We start from the raw sequence: 18009 nt of genomic DNA, 5'->3' as shown, positions 1-18009 counted from the left end.
AGCAGGATATAAATTTGAGGCCTAGTATTTAGGCGCTGGGTGACAGGTATGGGTTTAGTGACAGAATTAGACTTGGAAATACACAGTAGCGGGTGTGTGTGAAGTTATTCTGAATGACCCAATGTGCACCTTGAATATTATATACCCTTTTAGGGATAGATTTCAAATAGCTCTGATATAGCAGAAACCACTAAATTATGAAATTGCTAAATTGGGAATTGTATTTCAACCCAGAACAAGAAATGTGCTTGAACGGACACTAAATAACTCGCCCAGCTACAGCACTAACGAGAGATTTAGCAGGATATAAATTTGAGGCCTAGTATTTAGGCGCTGGGTGACAGGTATGGGTTTAGTGACAGAATTAGACTTGGAAATACACAGTAGCGGGTGTGTGTGAAGTTATTCTGAATGACCCAATGTGCACCTTGAATATTATATACCCTTTTAGGGATAGATTTCAAATAGCTCTGATATAGCAGAAACCACTAAATTATGAAATTGCTAAATTGGGAATTGTATTTCAACCCAGAACAAGAAATGTGCTTGAACGGACACTAAATAACTCGCCCAGCTACAGCACTAACGAGAGATTTAGCAGGATATAAATTTGAGGCCTAGTATTTAGGCGCTGGGTGACAGGTATGGGTTTAGTGACAGAATTAGACTTGGAAATACACAGTAGCGGGTGTGTGTGAAGTTATTCTGAATGACCCAATGTGCACCTTGAATATTATATACCCTTTTAGGGATAGATTTCAAATAGCTCTGATATAGCAGAAACCACTAAATTATGAAATTGCTAAATTGGGAATTGTATTTCAACCCAGAACAAGAAATGTGCTTGAACGGACACTAAATAACTCGCCCAGCTACAGCACTAACGAGAGATTTAGCAGGATATAAATTTGAGGCCTAGTATTTAGGCGCTGGGTGACAGGTATGGGTTTAGTGACAGAATTAGACTTGGAAATACACAGTAGCGGGTGTGTGTGAAGTTATTCTGAATGACCCAATGTGCACCTTGAATATTATATACCCTTTTAGGGATAGATTTCAAATAGCTCTGATATAGCAGAAACCACTAAATTATGAAATTGCTAAATTGGGAATTGTATTTCAACCCAGAACAAGAAATGTGCTTGAACGGACACTAAATAACTCGCCCAGCTACAGCACTAACGAGAGATTTAGCAGGATATAAATTTGAGGCCTAGTATTTAGGCGCTGGGTGACAGGTATGGGTTTAGTGACAGAATTAGACTTGGAAATACACAGTAGCGGGTGTGTGTGAAGTTATTCTGAATGACCCAATGTGCACCTTGAATATTATATACCCTTTTAGGGATAGATTTCAAATAGCTCTGATATAGCAGAAACCACTAAATTATGAAATTGCTAAATTGGGAATTGTATTTCAACCCAGAACAAAAAATGTGCTTTGACGGACACTAAATAACTTTCCCAGCCACAACAGGACAGCGGTAACGAGAGATTTAGCGGGATATAAATTTGAGGCCTAGTATTTAGGCGCTGGGTGACCGGTATGGATTTAGTGACAGAATTAGACTGGGATATGGCCAAAAAATAACCACACTATTGCTGGTTAAATGCACTTGGTGATGGGCGCAGCTTGCCCCTGATGTAGTATATGGCCAAAAAATGAACAGACTATTGCTGGTTAAATGCACTTGGTGTCACAGCTTGACCAACCACACTACTGAGGGTTAAATGCACTTGGTGACGGGCGCAGCTTGCCCCTGATTTAGTATATGGCCGAAAAATGAACAGACTATTGCTGGTTAAATGCACTTGGTGTGATAGCTTGACCAACCACACTACTGAGGGTTAAATGCACTTGGTGTGACAGCTTCACCCTGATGTAGGCTTTAGCCAAAAAACAACCACACCATTGAGGGTTAAATGCACTTGGTCGCAGCTTGTGCTGGCGCACCACAAGACACAAAATGGCCGCCGATCACCCCAGAAAAATGTGACTGACAAACGGTCTGGGCAGCCTAAAAACAGTGAGCAATTGAGGATCAGCAGCTCAATGATCCACAGCTGCAGATCGATCAGTTAATCAAGTCCTTTGGAGGAGTTAATCTGCCTAATCTCGCCCTACTGTCGCAGCCGCAACCTCTCCCTACGCTAATCAGAGCAGAGTGACGGGCGGCGCTATGTGACTCCAGCTTAAATAGAGGCTGGGTCACATGGTGCTCTGGCCAATCACAGCCATGCCAATAGTAGGCATGGCTGTGATGGCCTCTTGGGGCAAGTAGTATGACGCTTGTTGATTGGCTGCTTTGCAGCCTTTCAAAAAGCGCCAAGAAAGCGTCACAAAAGCGCGAAGAAAGCGACGAACACCGAACCCGAACCCGGACTTTTACGAAAATGTCCGGGTTCGGGTCCGTGTCACGGACACCCCAAAATTCGGTACGAACCCGAACTATACAGTTCGAGTTCGCTCATCCCTACCTACTACCAATTAATCATATTAGGTGATGTGCATCTCTGTAATGAGAAGGGGTGTGGTCTAATGACATCAACACCCTATATCAGGTGTGCATAATTATTAGGCAACTTTCTTTCCTTTGGCAAAATGGGTCAAAAGAAGGACTTGACAGGCTCAGAAAAGTCAAAAATAGTGAGATATCTTGCAGAGGGATGCAGCACTCTTAAAATTGCAAAGCTTCTGAAGCGTGATCATCGAACAATCAAGCGTTTCATTCAAAATAGTCAACAGGGTCGCAAGAAGCATGTGGAAAAACCAAGGCGCAAAATAACTGCCCATGAACTGAGAAAAGTCAAGCGTGCAGCTGCCAAGATGCCACTTGCCACCAGTTTGGCCATATTTCAGAGCTGCAACATCACTGGAGTGCCCAAAAGCACAAGGTGTGCAATACTCAGAGACATGGCCAAGGTAAGAAAGGCTGAAAGACGACCACCACTGAACAAGACACGCAAGCTGAAACGTCAAGACTGGGCCAAGAAATATCTCAAGACTGATTTTTCTAAGGTTTTATGGACTGATGAAATGAGAGTGAGCCTTGATGGGATAGATGGATGGGCCCGTGGCTGGATTGGTAAAGGGCAGAGAGCTCCAGTCCGACTCAGACGCCAGCAAGGTGGAGGTGGAGTACTGGTTTGGGCTGGTTTTATCAAAGATGAGCTTGTGGGGCCTTTTTGGGTTGAGGATGGAGTCAAGCTGAACTCCCAGTCCTACTGCCAGTTTCTGGAAGACACCTTCTTTAAGCAGTGGTACAGGAAGAAGTCTGCATCCTTCAAGAAAAACATGATTTTCATGCAGGACAATGCTCCATCACACGCGTCCAAGTACTCCACAGCGTGGCTGGCAAGAAAGGGTATAAAAGAAGAAAATCTAATGACATGGCCTCCTTGTTCACCTGATCTGAACCCCATTGAGAACCTGTGGTCCATCATCAAATGTGAGATTTACAAGGAGGGAAAACAGTACACCTCTCTGAACAGTGTCTGGGAGGCTGTGGTTGCTGCTGCACGCAATGTTGATGGTGAACAGATCAAAACACTGACAGAATCCATGGATGGCAGGCTTTTGAGTGTCTTTGCAAAGAAAGGTGGCTATATTGGTCACTGATTTGTTTTTGTTTTGTTTTTGAATGTCAGAAATGTATATTTGTGAATGTTGAGATGTTATATTGGTTTCACTGGTAAAAATAAATAATTGAAATGGGTATATATTAGTTTTTTGTTAAGTTGCCTAATAATTATGCACAGTAATAGTCACCTGCACACACAGATATCCCCCTAAAATAGCTAAAACTAAAAACAAAGTAAAAACTACTTCCAAAAATATTCAGCTTTGATATTAATGAGTTTTTTGGGTTCATTGAGAACATGGTTATTGTTCAATAATAAAATTAATCCTCAAAAATACAACTTGCCTAATAATTCTGCACTCCCTGTATTGTGCAGCAGTTGTGTGGTTCTGCAGCGATACCGCAGCTATACAGAGGGACAAACGCTATTGGAACAACTAATTGCAACTGGTGTGATATACCAGTTGCCCCCCAGAAAAACGGATTGAGGCAGGGGTGTGATATACCTATAATATACTTTCTATATAGTGCATTTGTATTGTGCAGCAGTTGTGTGAAGTTCTGCTGATATACTGCAGCTATACAGAGGGACAAACGCTATTGGAACAACTAATTGCAACTGGTGTGATATACCAGTTGCCCCCCAAAAAAACGTATTGCAGCAGGGGTGTAATATACCTATAATATAATTTCTATATAGTGCATTTGTATTGTGCAGCAGTTGAGTGCGGTTCTGTTAAGATACCACAGCTATACGGAGGGACAAACGCTATTGGAACAACTAATTGCAACTGGTGTGATATACCAGTTGCCCCCCAGAAAAAATGATTAAGGCAGGGGTGTGATATACCTATAATATACTTTCTAAATAGTGCATTTGTATTGTGCAGTAGTTGTGTGCGGTTCTGCTGAGATACCGCAGCTAGATAGAGGGACAAAAGCTATTGGAACAACTAATTGCAACTGGTGTGATATACCAGTTCCCCCCAAAAAAACTGATTGAGGCAGGGGTGTGATATACCTATAATATAATTTCTATATAGTGTGCATTTGTATTGTGCAGCAGTTGTGTGCGGTTCTGCTGAGATACCACAGCTATACAGAGAGGCAAAAGCTATTGGAACAGCTAATTGCAACGGGTGTGCTATACCCATGACACATCCATCAGGTGGTACAGGACAGCCAATTGAGACATTTCAGCACATGGACACATGTACCCGCTACCTTATAAATAAACCTGATCTGGCCGCCATTTTACATTCATTGTTTTGCCAGTGTAGGGAGAGGTTGCTGTGTGGAGCAGAGACAGGCTGTTAGGGCCACCAAAAGCTAGCTAATAGGGCCACAAAAGTAATTTTAAGGACTAGTATAGGTGTGCTATCGATATGTGTGATACACAGAGGGGTGCGATATACTTTTATAATAAGTCAAAAACACATAGATCTATATAGTGATCATCTGGAAGTCAGGGGCCTAGGGGCTAGGGGCTTACTAGGGCTATTTTTATATAGGGTAAGGTTCCGGATGGGGTCACTCTTATCAGGGAGGGTATAGCACCCCCCTGTAGGTCAATATCAGGGACCATTATTTGCCAACCCTGTCCTTCAATACCACATCATCATCTAGACCAGGGATAGATGTTTTTTGCTTTCCCTCTGGAATTCATCGATGTGCACTGGAACCCCCTGGATTGTGGTAGGACATATGGTTTCTGATTTGGTGCCGCCGAGCACCTGATTTAGTGCCGCCGAGCACTTGTTATTGCCTACCACATCTATACATCTTCCGCATCTGTGCTTCTGTTTCCGCAAAAAATAGAACATGTCCTAGTCTTGTCCGCAATTGCAGACAAGATTAGGCATTTTCTATTATAGTGCCAGCGATGTGCGGTCCACAAATTGCAGAATGTACATTGCTGATGTCCGTGTTTTGCGGATTCGCAAAACACTTACGGACGTGTGAAAGGGCCCTCCTTGTACAATGTTATAATATACTTTCTATGTTAGAAAGTATATTATAGTGCATTTGTATTTTGCGGCAGTTGTGTGCGGTTCTGCTGCGATACTGCAGGTATATAGAGGGACAAGGCGTTATTGGAACAAATAATTTCTACTGGTGTGATATACCAGTCGACCCCCCAAAAAACTGATTGAAGCGTTAGATCCCAATATACTTTCTTTATAGTGCATTTGAGTACTGTATAGTGCATTTGCGCATGCGCATACGCGAAAATTATATTGCCGATATTTCGCATTGAAAAAAATTATGAATGGAGATCGCAAATTCGAATAATACATCTGGTATGTCACTGTCCATGTTGTGGGACTATTTGTGCACTTCTAGTAATTATTTCTTGGCTGCAAATATGAGCTGAAGGTTTTTCAGGTTCGCCTGCCTTTAAAATGAATGGGACCCACGGCGAACTTACGGTTCACGAACATTTGATCGCGTTCGCGCAATCACGTTCGCAAACCGTCCCGGCAGATGTTCGTCCATCACTACTAGCAAACACGGGCAGGGAAGGTACATAACTTTTACTGCCCACTGGGTGAACCTTCTGACGGCCATCAAGCATGCAACCCGTGGCACCCGTGTGGATTTTTTGTTACCGCCACGGATTGTAAGCAGGCCTGCCTCTTCTTCGCCTCCTTCTACTCCATCCTCCATTTCCTCCTCGGCTACCTCCTCTTCCACTGCTACCTCCTCTTCCACTGCGCCCCAAAAGCTCCCCAGAACCTATTTGACGCGCCAGGTGAGACGTTGCCATGCTGTGTTGCGGCTGTTGTGCCTGGAATCCAATAGCCACACTGGTCCTGCACTCCTTTCAGCTTTGCGGTCATAGACCGATCAGTGGCTAACCCCGCTCAATTTGACAGTTGGCAAAGTGGTGAGCGACAACGGTGCCAATCTGCTGAGCGCGCTGAAACAGGGAAAAATGACACACGTTCATGCATGGCACATGTCCTGAACTTAGTCGTGCAGCATTTCATTGCCAAATACTCCCAGGTCCAGCGTCTTGCGGCAGGCCAGGAAAATCTCTGGCCATTTTAGCAGATCTTACACAGCCATGGCTCGCCTTGCTGACATTCAACAGCGACACCACCTGCCCGTCAGACGTCTGATTTGTGACTGCCCGACACGATGGAACTCCACCTTGACTATGCTTGATAGGCTGCTCCAGCAGAAACTTGCAGATAATGACTACCTGTATGAACTCTGCGTCAGGACAGGTACTGGGGAGCTTGTTTTTTTTCCCCTGCGCCAGTGGCTGCTCATGTGCGACTCATGCAGACTTCTGCGGCCATTTGATGAGATCACCAAACTGGTTGATCACCAAACTGGTCAGTCGCAGCCAGGGCGTCATCAGTGACATCGTACCTTATGCCTTCTTTCTGGAGCATGCATTGCGTCGTTTCATTGATCAAACCGTCAGCAGGAGCAGGAAGATGAGGAAGTCGCAATGCTGGATGAATTCCCAGGGGGGGCTACTCCATCTGAGACAAGTCAACATGAGTCTGAAGAGGAGTCATAGGAGGATGGTGCCAGGACGGAGGAGGAGCAAGAAGAGCATGCTTTAAACGTTTCTGGGATCCCTGGTGTTGTCCGTGGCAGGGGGGAGGAGACCGAGGACGACATTATCCTGGACGATGCGCAGGAGCAAGGCCACTCCACCGCTTCCAATTTAGTGCAAATGTGGTCCTTCATGCTCCAGTGTTTGAAGAGGGACCCCCGTATAAAAAGCATAAAGGGCAAGGACCAGTACTGGGTGGCAACGTACTAAGACCCCCGGTACAAACACAAAATGGTGGACATGTTACCAGCATCACAAAGGGCTTTCAAAATGCAGCAATCCAGGCCTTGATTTGAGAAATGCTGCATTCTGCTTTTGGGGTCGCTGGCAGAGGAATTTCCACTCACAGAGAAACAGTTGCGGGTACCAATCCAACAGTGCATGCAAGAATAGGGCGCTTTGAAGATGTGTTGGTCACTTCGGATACGAGATCATTCTTGCAGCCAACCCATCGACAGCCACCCTCTGGATCCAGCCTGACGGAACGCCTCAACCGACAGGTGTCTGACTACATCCGGTTAACGGCCGATGTGGACGCTCTGAGAAGCGATGAACCCCTAGACTACTGGGTGTGCAGGCTTGACCTGTGGCCAGAGCTGGCACATTTTGCCATGAAACTGTTGGCTTGCCCCGCGTCCAGTGTCCTGTCCGTTCAGCGCAGCAGGGGGAATCGTGACCGATAAGCACACTCGCCTAGCTCACGACAGTGTGGACTACCTCACATTTCTAAAAATGAATGAGCTATGGATCCCGGAGGAATTCAAAACCTGTGACAACCACTTTTAATTGAATTTCCTCATGCCAGCCCACAAATATCTGCCACCACCCAGAACAAATATTGACCCCTGTCTTAGGTAAATACAGGCCTTTTTTGTCCGTTGAATGCCTAATGTTTTGGGCCTCGGAGGAATTCGACACCTGTGACGACCATGTGTTTCAACTATTATCGATAGTTTTTTTTTCAAGAGGGGGGATTTCGTTAGCCATGTTTTTAATCCAATTTTATATTTTTAGTTCTTTTAAATTATGTATTTGACCTGTATTTGTACTGGCCTTCAGTAAAATTGATATCCATTGACCATCTAATAGACCTCCAGACACATACTTACTTGTTCTTTTATGTACGCTGAATGAATAATTTTTGGGGCCTGTAGTACACTGGCCTGTTGGAAAATTGATATCCAATGACCGTGTAATCTACCATCAGCCACTTACTTGTTCTTTTATGTACCATGAATGCATAATTTTTGGGGCCTGTAGTATACTGGCCTGCTGGAAAATTGATATCTAATGACCGTGTAATCTACCTCTAGCCACATACTTACTTGTTCTTTTATGTACACTGAATGCATAATTTTTGGGACCTGTAGTACCCTGACCTGCTGTAAAATTGATATCCAATGACAGTGTAATCTACCTTCAGCCACATACTTACTTGTTCTTTTATGTTCGCTGAATGAATAATTGTTGCAGCCTTGGAGGAATTCAACATCAGTGACGACCACGTGTTATCGAATTTCAACTATTATCATTAGGGTTTTTTTCAGGAGGGGGATTTTATTAGCCATGTTTTTAATCCAATTTAATATTTTTAGTTCTTTTAAACATATGTATTTGACCTGTATTTGTACTGGCCTTCAGTAAAATTTATATCCATTGACCGTGTAATATACCTCCGGGCACATAATCACTTAAACTTTTCTGTCCTGTGAATGCCTAATGTTTGGGCCCTGTAGTCCAGTGGCCTACAGTAAAATTTTTATCCATTGACCTCGAGCCACATAATGAGAATATCTTTTATGTCAGGTGAATGCCTAATTTTTAAGGCCCATACTCCCGTGGCCTAAAATAAAAAATTTAGGCTCCAACAGGGCACATTTCAGAGAATGTCACCTGATAAAGATACATATTTTTGGTTAGAATTTTTGTCATTGATCCCCCTCTAGTATGTCACTGTCCATGTTGTGGGACTATTTGTACACTTCTACTAAGTATTTGGTGGCTGCAAATATGAGCTGAAGGTTTTTCAGGTTTGCCTGTCATTAAAGTGAAACTTGCGGTTCGCAAACATTTGATTGTGTTCCGTCCTTGCTAATGTCCACCCATCACTATTCCCCAGATCTTAAAGGGGTTTTCTGAGAGTATAAAATGTCCCCCAATATGCCGGGCCCCCCACATTGAATATACTTACCTGGGTCCCCGCTCTCTGCGCCGCTCTTGGTCCCCGTACCGCTGCTGAAGCTTCTCCACATGCGCGAATGAAAACATCCGGTGTTGGGGAGGAGCAGCCAATGGCAGGCGGGGACAGGGGCGAGCCTCCCTAGCATCACGGGTGACACTAGGGAGGCTCGTCCCCGTCACCGCCTGCCATTGGCTGCCCCCCCCCCCCCGACACCGGGTGTTTTCATCTGTGCACGGGAAGAAGCTGCAGTGGTGGTGCGGTGACCAGGAACGGTGCAGGGAGCGGGGACCCGGGTAAGTATATTCAATATGGGGAGCCCAGCATATTGGGGGACATTTTTATACTCTTAGACAACCCCTTTAATCAGATCGAGCATCTGTGGGATGTGCTGGAAAAACCTGTCTGATCTGTGGAAACCCCACCTTATACTTTACGTGACTTAAATGATCCAAGTTACACTACCCTAAGTACAAACAGTTTACTTTATCACACAAAAGACTAAAGTCCGCACCTGAACTGGCTTCATTACAAGAATTCTAATAAGTTACTGTTTACTTCCACAGCAGAGCATACATTACCTGGCCCGGCTGTCTGATAACAACAGATAAGCGATTTCTATCTGCAGTGAATTCACCAGCTGTAAAGTGACTATATGTCCAATAATTTTATTGCACCATCTCAATGGTATCATCCAACTGCAGGCGCCAAGTGACAACTACGTAATGTCTCCCAGAATGCATCACTTCTTCCTCATCTCACCTTAACTTCTAAGGGCTATGGATCATCTTTTCAAAACCAGAGACCCGTTTGCAGGTTCTGCTGTAAGTAACTTAGTATTACTTTAGATATGTAAATATTTAACTTGTAAATAGAAAGATTTGTATCCATTCTCAAGATTTTTTCTATCTGTTCTGTTCCTGGCTGGCTCTCATGCCATTATCCCTGCTTGGAAACGGAACAATTGTATTAAACGGATATGTGACACAATCGTTACATATTACAAGACAGTTTGTAGATATCAGATAAGGCTGGTAGGCTAATAAACACAAACTCTCATTGAAGAATCAGTATAGCAGAGCTGAATTTGCTGGAGGAGTAAAAATAATGTTTCAATCCCAGGTCAGTCCGTATCACAGTGTCACAGCAGGCTGTGCCGTTGATAAACCTGTCCCTGTGTCATCTCTGGAATGCGTTTCAGTTCAAATATGTTCTCTAATGATCTGGTGCTGCGTCCTGTAGGAATGTTTTTTGTTTGTGTATGGAAAAATTCTGTACCGTGCACTATATCTTCGTTACCATTTTGCAATTTTTTTATACTTTTAGGGTAAATCCACATGAGACTTACATGTTGCAGATTTATTTTTTGTTGTGTTTTTTGCCACATTTGATGCATAGTTTTTTTTTTATAACTTTACTTTTTTCACAGTTCTGAAAATAAATTCTTTAACGGTTAATATTTAGTGACCTTTTGTAAATACCAGAGCATGAATTGCTTTCATCTCTAACAACCGAGCACTTGTATTTGTGTATGTAACTCATATGAGAGACTGTACCTTAATCTGCAGATCAATACTATTTGGAAATCATCATTATGAGAAGTCATCCAGGGGCCACAAGGTGGAAGTATAATGACGATGCTGCTCTTATTGTCTGATCTGTTCAAATCCAAAACAGCACTGACGACTGACCTTTAAAACCTAACCTTTTTAAAGATGTATTAAAATCCACACTTAGTTATGTGAATACCATATTACAGTAAACATAATATCACAGTGAAAAGGTACAAGCATTATTGAAATAAAACAGTTGCAAAGCGAGTACAATATTATATTATTTAAGGCAGTGAGGCCCCTAATCTGTTAAAGAGGACCTTTTACCACTCCAGACATGCCTTTTTTAATAGCTTCATGCATTCCCTGTGTAATAACAATTTTGGGGTATCTATTCTTATGACTCTATGTTGTGCCATTCCTTTATTATTTCTACCAGAAGTTATGAATGAATTGCTAGCAGTCTGCAGTAAGGGTACAGAGGGGAGGTAACCAGTTGGGGTGTGTGACTGCACAGTCTGAAAATGGCAGCACTGATTGGATAGTCAGTCTGTGCAGGGACACACCCCCAACTGGTTACCTCCCCTCTGTACCCTTACTGCAGACTGCTAGATATTCATTCATAGCTTCTATTAGAAAGAATAAAGGAATGTCACAACAAAGCGCCACAAGAATAGATTCTCCAGAATGGTTATTACATGGGGAATGCATGAAGCTACTAAAACAGGCATGTCAGGAGAGGTGAAAGGTCCTCTTTAAATCAAAACCATCACAAGGATAGTACTTAAATAGCCTGTTCTGGATACTCGTTGTGCTCCATCTCTCATGGAAGTCTGTTACAATTTATGATGCTAGTCTTGATGTGATTTTTTTTTAGCCAATGTCCAGTTCACTACATAAGGGGTTAAATTTTGCTGTATGCAATGATTATATCTTGAAGGCTTCATACAGGGATTTTACGGTTAGGGCCCTAGCCTTTTAGAGATAGCTGCTGGGTGTGGGCTGGTCCCACCCCTTGGATGCTAGGAGTTGTAGCTAGTGTAGACTGTACAGCCAGCCTCTGAAGTGTGAGCAGCTAAAATGAGAAGTTGGTGTCTGTGAGAAGCAGGTGACAGGAATATGCTGACCATGTGAGCTATGGCAGACAAATAGCAACCAATAAACAGTGCTGGCATCTGAGAGAAGTAAGCTTTGAACTTTTCAGTAGGTTGAGGGCCATTGCAAAGGGACAGTGCATGGACAGAATATCAGTGCAAACTAATGCATGAATTTGAGCGTGTGTGCAACGAGCCCACTAAGGCCACGTCTGGGGTATCCCTTGCCCCTTAGGAGGTTTCTACGAAATATATCCCTCTTATAGAGCAAGTAAATGTGACGCCAGCAGCGGTTAAGCAGCGGACACAAAAGGTTCCCTTTGTAGATGGTAATGTTGGTACCCAGAGGTAGGATTGCCAGAGTGGTGCAGGGTGGCCTACAGTCTCTGTAGATGTTATGTACACGTGTCAGGGTGTTCCTACCTGGATATCCGTGGATCCCAGATGTGATGTGGTCCGAAGCAGTGCAAAAGGGGGTAGTTGAACTTGGATGATGAACAAGTGGAATAAATAGAGTCCAGACTTGTAGTAACGTTGAACAGTTGCTTTTACTTGGCATAAATTGGTAATCCAAACAGCTTCCAAATGATATCTTGGTCATCAGCAGGTATTGGCTTAACTTTGGCAGGCAAATACTTATTTGCAATAATCTCAGCTCTGCTATGCTAGCTGGAGTAAATAGGGAACTCTTCCTCTTCTGCTGGAACTTAAGTTAGCTATAGTCTGTAGTCTGGCTCTTACTAATAATCCTAGGAACTTCATGTCCTGGCGTTGCAGTACCTCAAGCTCTAGCTTCTGCTTGGATGAAGGCAATGCAAGCCCAGGAGGGGACAAGCAACCATGTAGACTTCAGAGGAAGGGCCTCTCGGCCTAGCAGAGCAGGCAGTGCTCTGCTAGCCAGCAAACAACCTCTCCCCAAGGAGGGTGGACTAGACACTGACTTCTAACTAACTAACTAACTAACTCCTCCCTCTCAAGAGAGGGCTGGAAGGGAACAAGGAGGTTCCTCTCCAGGGAAGCTAATATTGCCAATGTTGCCACCATCTGCTGGTAGACCAGGCAATAACATGAACATAACCAGTTTCAGAAATAAATATGCACATTATTAGGCGATGACATAAAATACATTAGATGTTATACGTTAGCACATAGGAGACGGTAGCAAGGTGCCAAAAAGAGGTGGTAATGACATTACTTGTGGACATCATTGTATTTTTTTAGCGACTCAGGTGCCCTAACATATTTCGGAGACAGACCAGCCATCTGTTAAAGACTACACTCTGCAGTTTGGCATTGTAGTGCCATATTAAAAGTGAAAATTTATTGTGAAAGAAACTTTGCATCCCTTGGCTGATTTGAGAAGTTTGCTTGGATTAATTTGGACAAGGCTCAGAGAGGCATTTATAGAACGACCCAGACCCCTGTATACAGCCTTGGGAAAACTTTGTAAGTGTCTGTGCTTGTCATCTGCCTAAAATTGCCTCAGTAAAGTACGTTTACTTCAAAATCAAGCCTCTCCATAAAAGGTGCTATTCATACCTTAAGGCATGCGCTACATTGGTCAATGGCTCACGGAAAACAAACCTGGAGACTTACATAGACTTACAGACCTCACTGTCATATATAACATTTTCCAAATCCACGTGTCTGTTTGAATCATCCCTTATTCCTCTTAATGTATAAACCATATGCAGTAAATTCCTAAGCTCCCCCTAGTGGTGGCTAAAGGCAGCTTTAATTTTATAATCTAACTTTATGCCTACAGTATGCATGGGATGTAGTGCTCTGTATCTGGAAAAAAAAAAAAGTTCCTACAGAGATAAACATATATTATCCTGTAAAATTGTATAGTATCCCGAACAACCAAGAAAAAATAAATATTAATCAAAATGACCTTGGGTTCAACTTTTCCATTTGTATTGATTTTGTTACTCTCTTGTGATTGTTTGACTTAAGCTATACTGTCTCCTCAACCTGAATACACAGTGGTATTATGCTGTCTGATCTTCGGGCAGTGTGAGCGCCGATGAATGATAATTAGGGATGAGCGAATCGACTTCAGATGAAGGTACCACTTGGAACCAAACCCGAGTTTCGGAAATGTTTTTTTACAGTGGAAATTAATTTACAAAGTTATTACCCGAAGTCTCGCGAAACTTTGCGAAGTAATAACTTTGTCTTATCTGAGCCAATACATTCTAATACTATATTGAGCGCTCGCTCCGTGCAGTATTCAAACAAAGTATTATGCAAATCGACTTCGGATGTTTCATCCGAAGTCGATTCGCTCACCCTTAATGATAATCATACATCAGCTCTCACTTACACCAGCCTTATTACTTTGAATGAGAGAGGAAAGATTGCTACAGCAGTTGTTGTTCCCTCGTTCTCTTCTATAGATTATTGGCAGCTCATCAGCTGATCAATTATACAGGCCAGCTATTGGGAATGAGCGTTCATTTCCCCGCAAAAATTGTCCTGAAATTGTGCAGTCTAAAAGGGCCTTAAAGGGGTTGTCTATCTTCAGCAAGTGGCATTTATCATGTAGAGAAAGTTAATACAAGGCACTTACTAAAGTATTGTGATTGTCCATATTGCTTCCTTTGCTGGCTGGATTCATTTTACCATCACATCATACACTACTCGCTTCCATGGTTATGACTACCCTGCAATCCAGCAGCAGTGGTCATGCTTGCACACTATAGGAAAAAGTGCCGGCCTCTCTCGTGGCTGGGACTGTGGGAGCGCACATAGGATGGTGCTTTTTCCTATAGTGTGCAAGCACAGCCACCACTGATGGATTGCAGAGTGGTCGTAACCGTGGAAACGAGCAGTGTATAATGCGATGGAAAAATGAATCCAGCCATCATAGGAAGAAATATGGATAATAACAATATATTAGTAAGGGTCTTGTACTAACTTTCTCTACATAATAAATGATATTTGCTGAAATCCCTTTAACTTTGTGGCACACAGCAGATCTTATCCCTTCTATCAAAATTCTCTAAAATGCTTTTGATTTAAAGTTAAGTTTCTGTTTTAAAAGATATTCATTATAGCATAAAAATTATTTTTTTACAGTATGAAAAAGTCTATCAGGACCTTAAGAACATCTCTAAAAATGGAGAACATTTTTGTAAAACCCTTTTGTCTGTTCTGCAACAGAGGTTAGTATGAATGCTTTATCATATGTGTTGAGCGAAGTTTAGAAAAATTCGATTTAGCTACTTCATTGAATTTCAGAAAGAAATTTGCTTTATGACAAATTACTTCGTCAAGAAGCGGATTTTTTCATTGAACCCCTCAGATGCCACGTTCATTGCTGATTCATATGAATAATAGTGAGTGCTTTCAGGGGTTAATCCGTAAAATTAATCCGTAAAAAAAAAAAATACTCCCCTTATCCATTTGACCACAAAGAGCCCGCCGCAGCCATTTTGATTTGGAAGATCCGGGGCGGTGCCGGATCCGGGGCGGTGACGTTATCACGCTGGCCGATGTGGTGGTGTCATACGTCACTGCGCATGAGATTTTGCGTGGTATCTTCGATCAAGATGGCTGTGACGGCCTCTTCGTGCACAAATTGATGAGGTGAGTATGTTTTTTGTTGTTTTTCTACTGCCATTTCAGGGAAAATTGAGTCAATACTATGAAAGGCGAAGAAATTAGGCTTCGAGGCGAATCGAATATGACCTGAAATTTGGATCGACGCCAATTCTGAGTCAATTTGTGGTAGAAAAATGCACCGCAGCATCCTTTACATGCAGATTTGTGCCATGCAAGGTGTGAAGTTTGTAGAAGTTATCTGCATCATAAATTCACATGCTGCAAATTTTATATCTGCAACGCAAATCAAATTTTTATGTTTTTCACAGCCCATCTGATATACTGCTACTGTAAAACATTGCAGATTTGGCGCACACATATCCGAGATGGGACATCAGTAGTGTTTCAGTCCTGTGCTGGCTTGTAGTCTATAATAACTATTCACATACTTACCACTAGTATTTCTCAAGGGACTGCGTTGTAAACAGGACCTTACAGTTATATAACGGAGGAAATCCCAGGCTGTTTCGTTTGTGTCACTTCTACAGTGAAAAGAAGGATGTGGCTTCAAATTTCCTGTGATTTCAGTGTTAATTTTTCCTTATCTAATCTCCCCCGAAATACATGGAATCTGGTTAGACCTCACTGCTAAAGGGTTTCTATCCCCATTGATGGGGCCCATTGAGATTCCCTTTGATCCCCAATGATCATAAAGATGCACTCCGATAAACAGATTTCTGTCCACTTCCCCATTTTGTAAGCAATCTGGTATACATTGTAGTTTAATAAACTTACATATCAATTATTGATGTATTTTAACCCTCTGTTACTGTAGGTGGTTAGATCATGTAACCACCAATGAGACTCGCCAGATCCCGCAGCCCCTGCTGTATAGACAGGAAGTACGTTTCTTGATTCATTCCTATGAGTTCCTCAATGCCAGTCCGATAGTATTAATTAGGAAAAAACAACTTCCCATTGAAACAACAGAGGTGGCAGGACTCAGTCTCATTGCTGGTCTCATGATATAAGTGCCAATAGTAATGGAGGCAAAAAAAATGCATCAATTGATCATTATGTAAGTTTATCAAATAAACTATGATGTATACTAGCTTACTCCTGCATTGTTCAGCAGTTTTTCCGTCTGCAGGACCAATCTCTAGTTGCCAGTTTCCCCTGACATAGTAAATGAAGACTTAATCTCATATACAACACAAAATGTTATAAGTCGTTACCAGGCCAGGAGCCTAAAGGGCCCATAAACCCCTGTGCCACATAAGAAGACACTGGTATTATAGAAAGTGCATACTGGTCAAGTTACACCTCTGGCTGGAGGGAAGGGGTTGAATGAAGAATTTGGCATGGGGAGAAAACGGGGGGGGGGGGGGGGGGGGATTGCTGTTTACATTTTTACCTCATGCAGCATGAAGGCTAGGTGCTTCCCTGCCTCTGGCCACAAAGCATTGAGGGAAAGGGGGCCCAAACAGAAGTCTTGCACCAGGGCCCATGAGCCTTTAGCTACGTCCCTGCCTCAGAAGTAGCAGTATGAGAGAACATCATATGTCAGTACTGAGTAGCGTAGCTGTGAATCCACCACTGGCACGAGATAGAAAGCTTTCCTGGGCAATACAGCTTGGATATTTTCCGAAGCACATCTTGTTTATACTGGGAGATGTGCTGCTAACAAACTCTTATTTTTATGTTAGCTTAAAAGATCCAATTAATCAATTGCTCATATGTCGGCTGATTGGTGGGATGTTTAATCTGACCAATGATCAGACAACATTTGTGCTATGAAGAGAATGTATCATTCGCCTAAGCCAGTTTTCATGTGCAGAAATTCCATAAACCTTGTGTTTGTTAGTTTTTTTTAATGCCATTACGACTAAATCTAGACGCCGGTGGCATTTCTGTGCCTTTCTTACCAGTTTCCAAAAAGGCAAGGTAGGGAGGGTGCGATTGGGCCCATTAAATTTATCTTTTTTTAATACCTTTTTTCTTAAGTAAATAAAAGACTGAATCCATGGCAGCTTCTCGCTGCTTTAGATTTCAGAAAAAGGTGATGCTTGTGGCTTGTCACAAATTAGGGGCATCCTCCGACAGCGCAAGGGATATCAGAAACAGGTGTAAAATGCCAGTCTATTATAAACTCCCCTTATGTTCACATCTGCATTCTGCCTTCACTTTACAGCGGTAGACACAGCACGAATGGATCCATCCAAGGCAAAAATATTGCAACGTTCTTACTATTGAATGTGACAAAATAGTTTTAGGGAAGTCTCTGATGGCTGTGTGAACAAAGCTGAAAAGGTACTGAAACATGGATAAAACAGCAAAATAAATATGGCTATATGAACCTATATGACAAATATACACAGGATTGGACTTCTGTTGACTGTATGGCCAATGTTAACTTAAGGTAGAGTCTCTTATTAAAATGAAACAATACATAATAAGAACAAACACACAGTTAACGAGGATGTGA

At 42.6% G+C, this 18009-nt stretch overlaps 1 protein-coding gene across 1 annotated transcript in view; it reads left to right on the top strand.

Annotated features, from left to right (window-relative positions):
• The first annotated feature begins 10035 nt into the window (after positions 1-10035).
• The window catches only part of NOSTRIN (nitric oxide synthase trafficking), a 68652-nt gene continuing 60678 nt past the window's right edge, over positions 10036-18009 (top strand). The window contains exons 1-2 of the mRNA XM_044304276.1: positions 10036-10155; positions 15060-15145. Of these exons, the coding sequence (XP_044160211.1) occupies positions 10111-10155; positions 15060-15145 (131 nt within the window). The 5' untranslated portion in view covers positions 10036-10110. The remainder of the gene's footprint in view (positions 10156-15059; positions 15146-18009) is intronic.

Source organism: Bufo gargarizans, chromosome 8 (genome assembly GCF_014858855.1).
Source record: "Bufo gargarizans isolate SCDJY-AF-19 chromosome 8, ASM1485885v1, whole genome shotgun sequence".
Classification (NCBI taxonomy): Eukaryota; Metazoa; Chordata; class Amphibia; order Anura; family Bufonidae; genus Bufo; species Bufo gargarizans.
The sequence above is the reverse complement of the archived record's forward strand: the minus strand, read 5'-3'. Positions and strand labels throughout refer to the sequence as shown.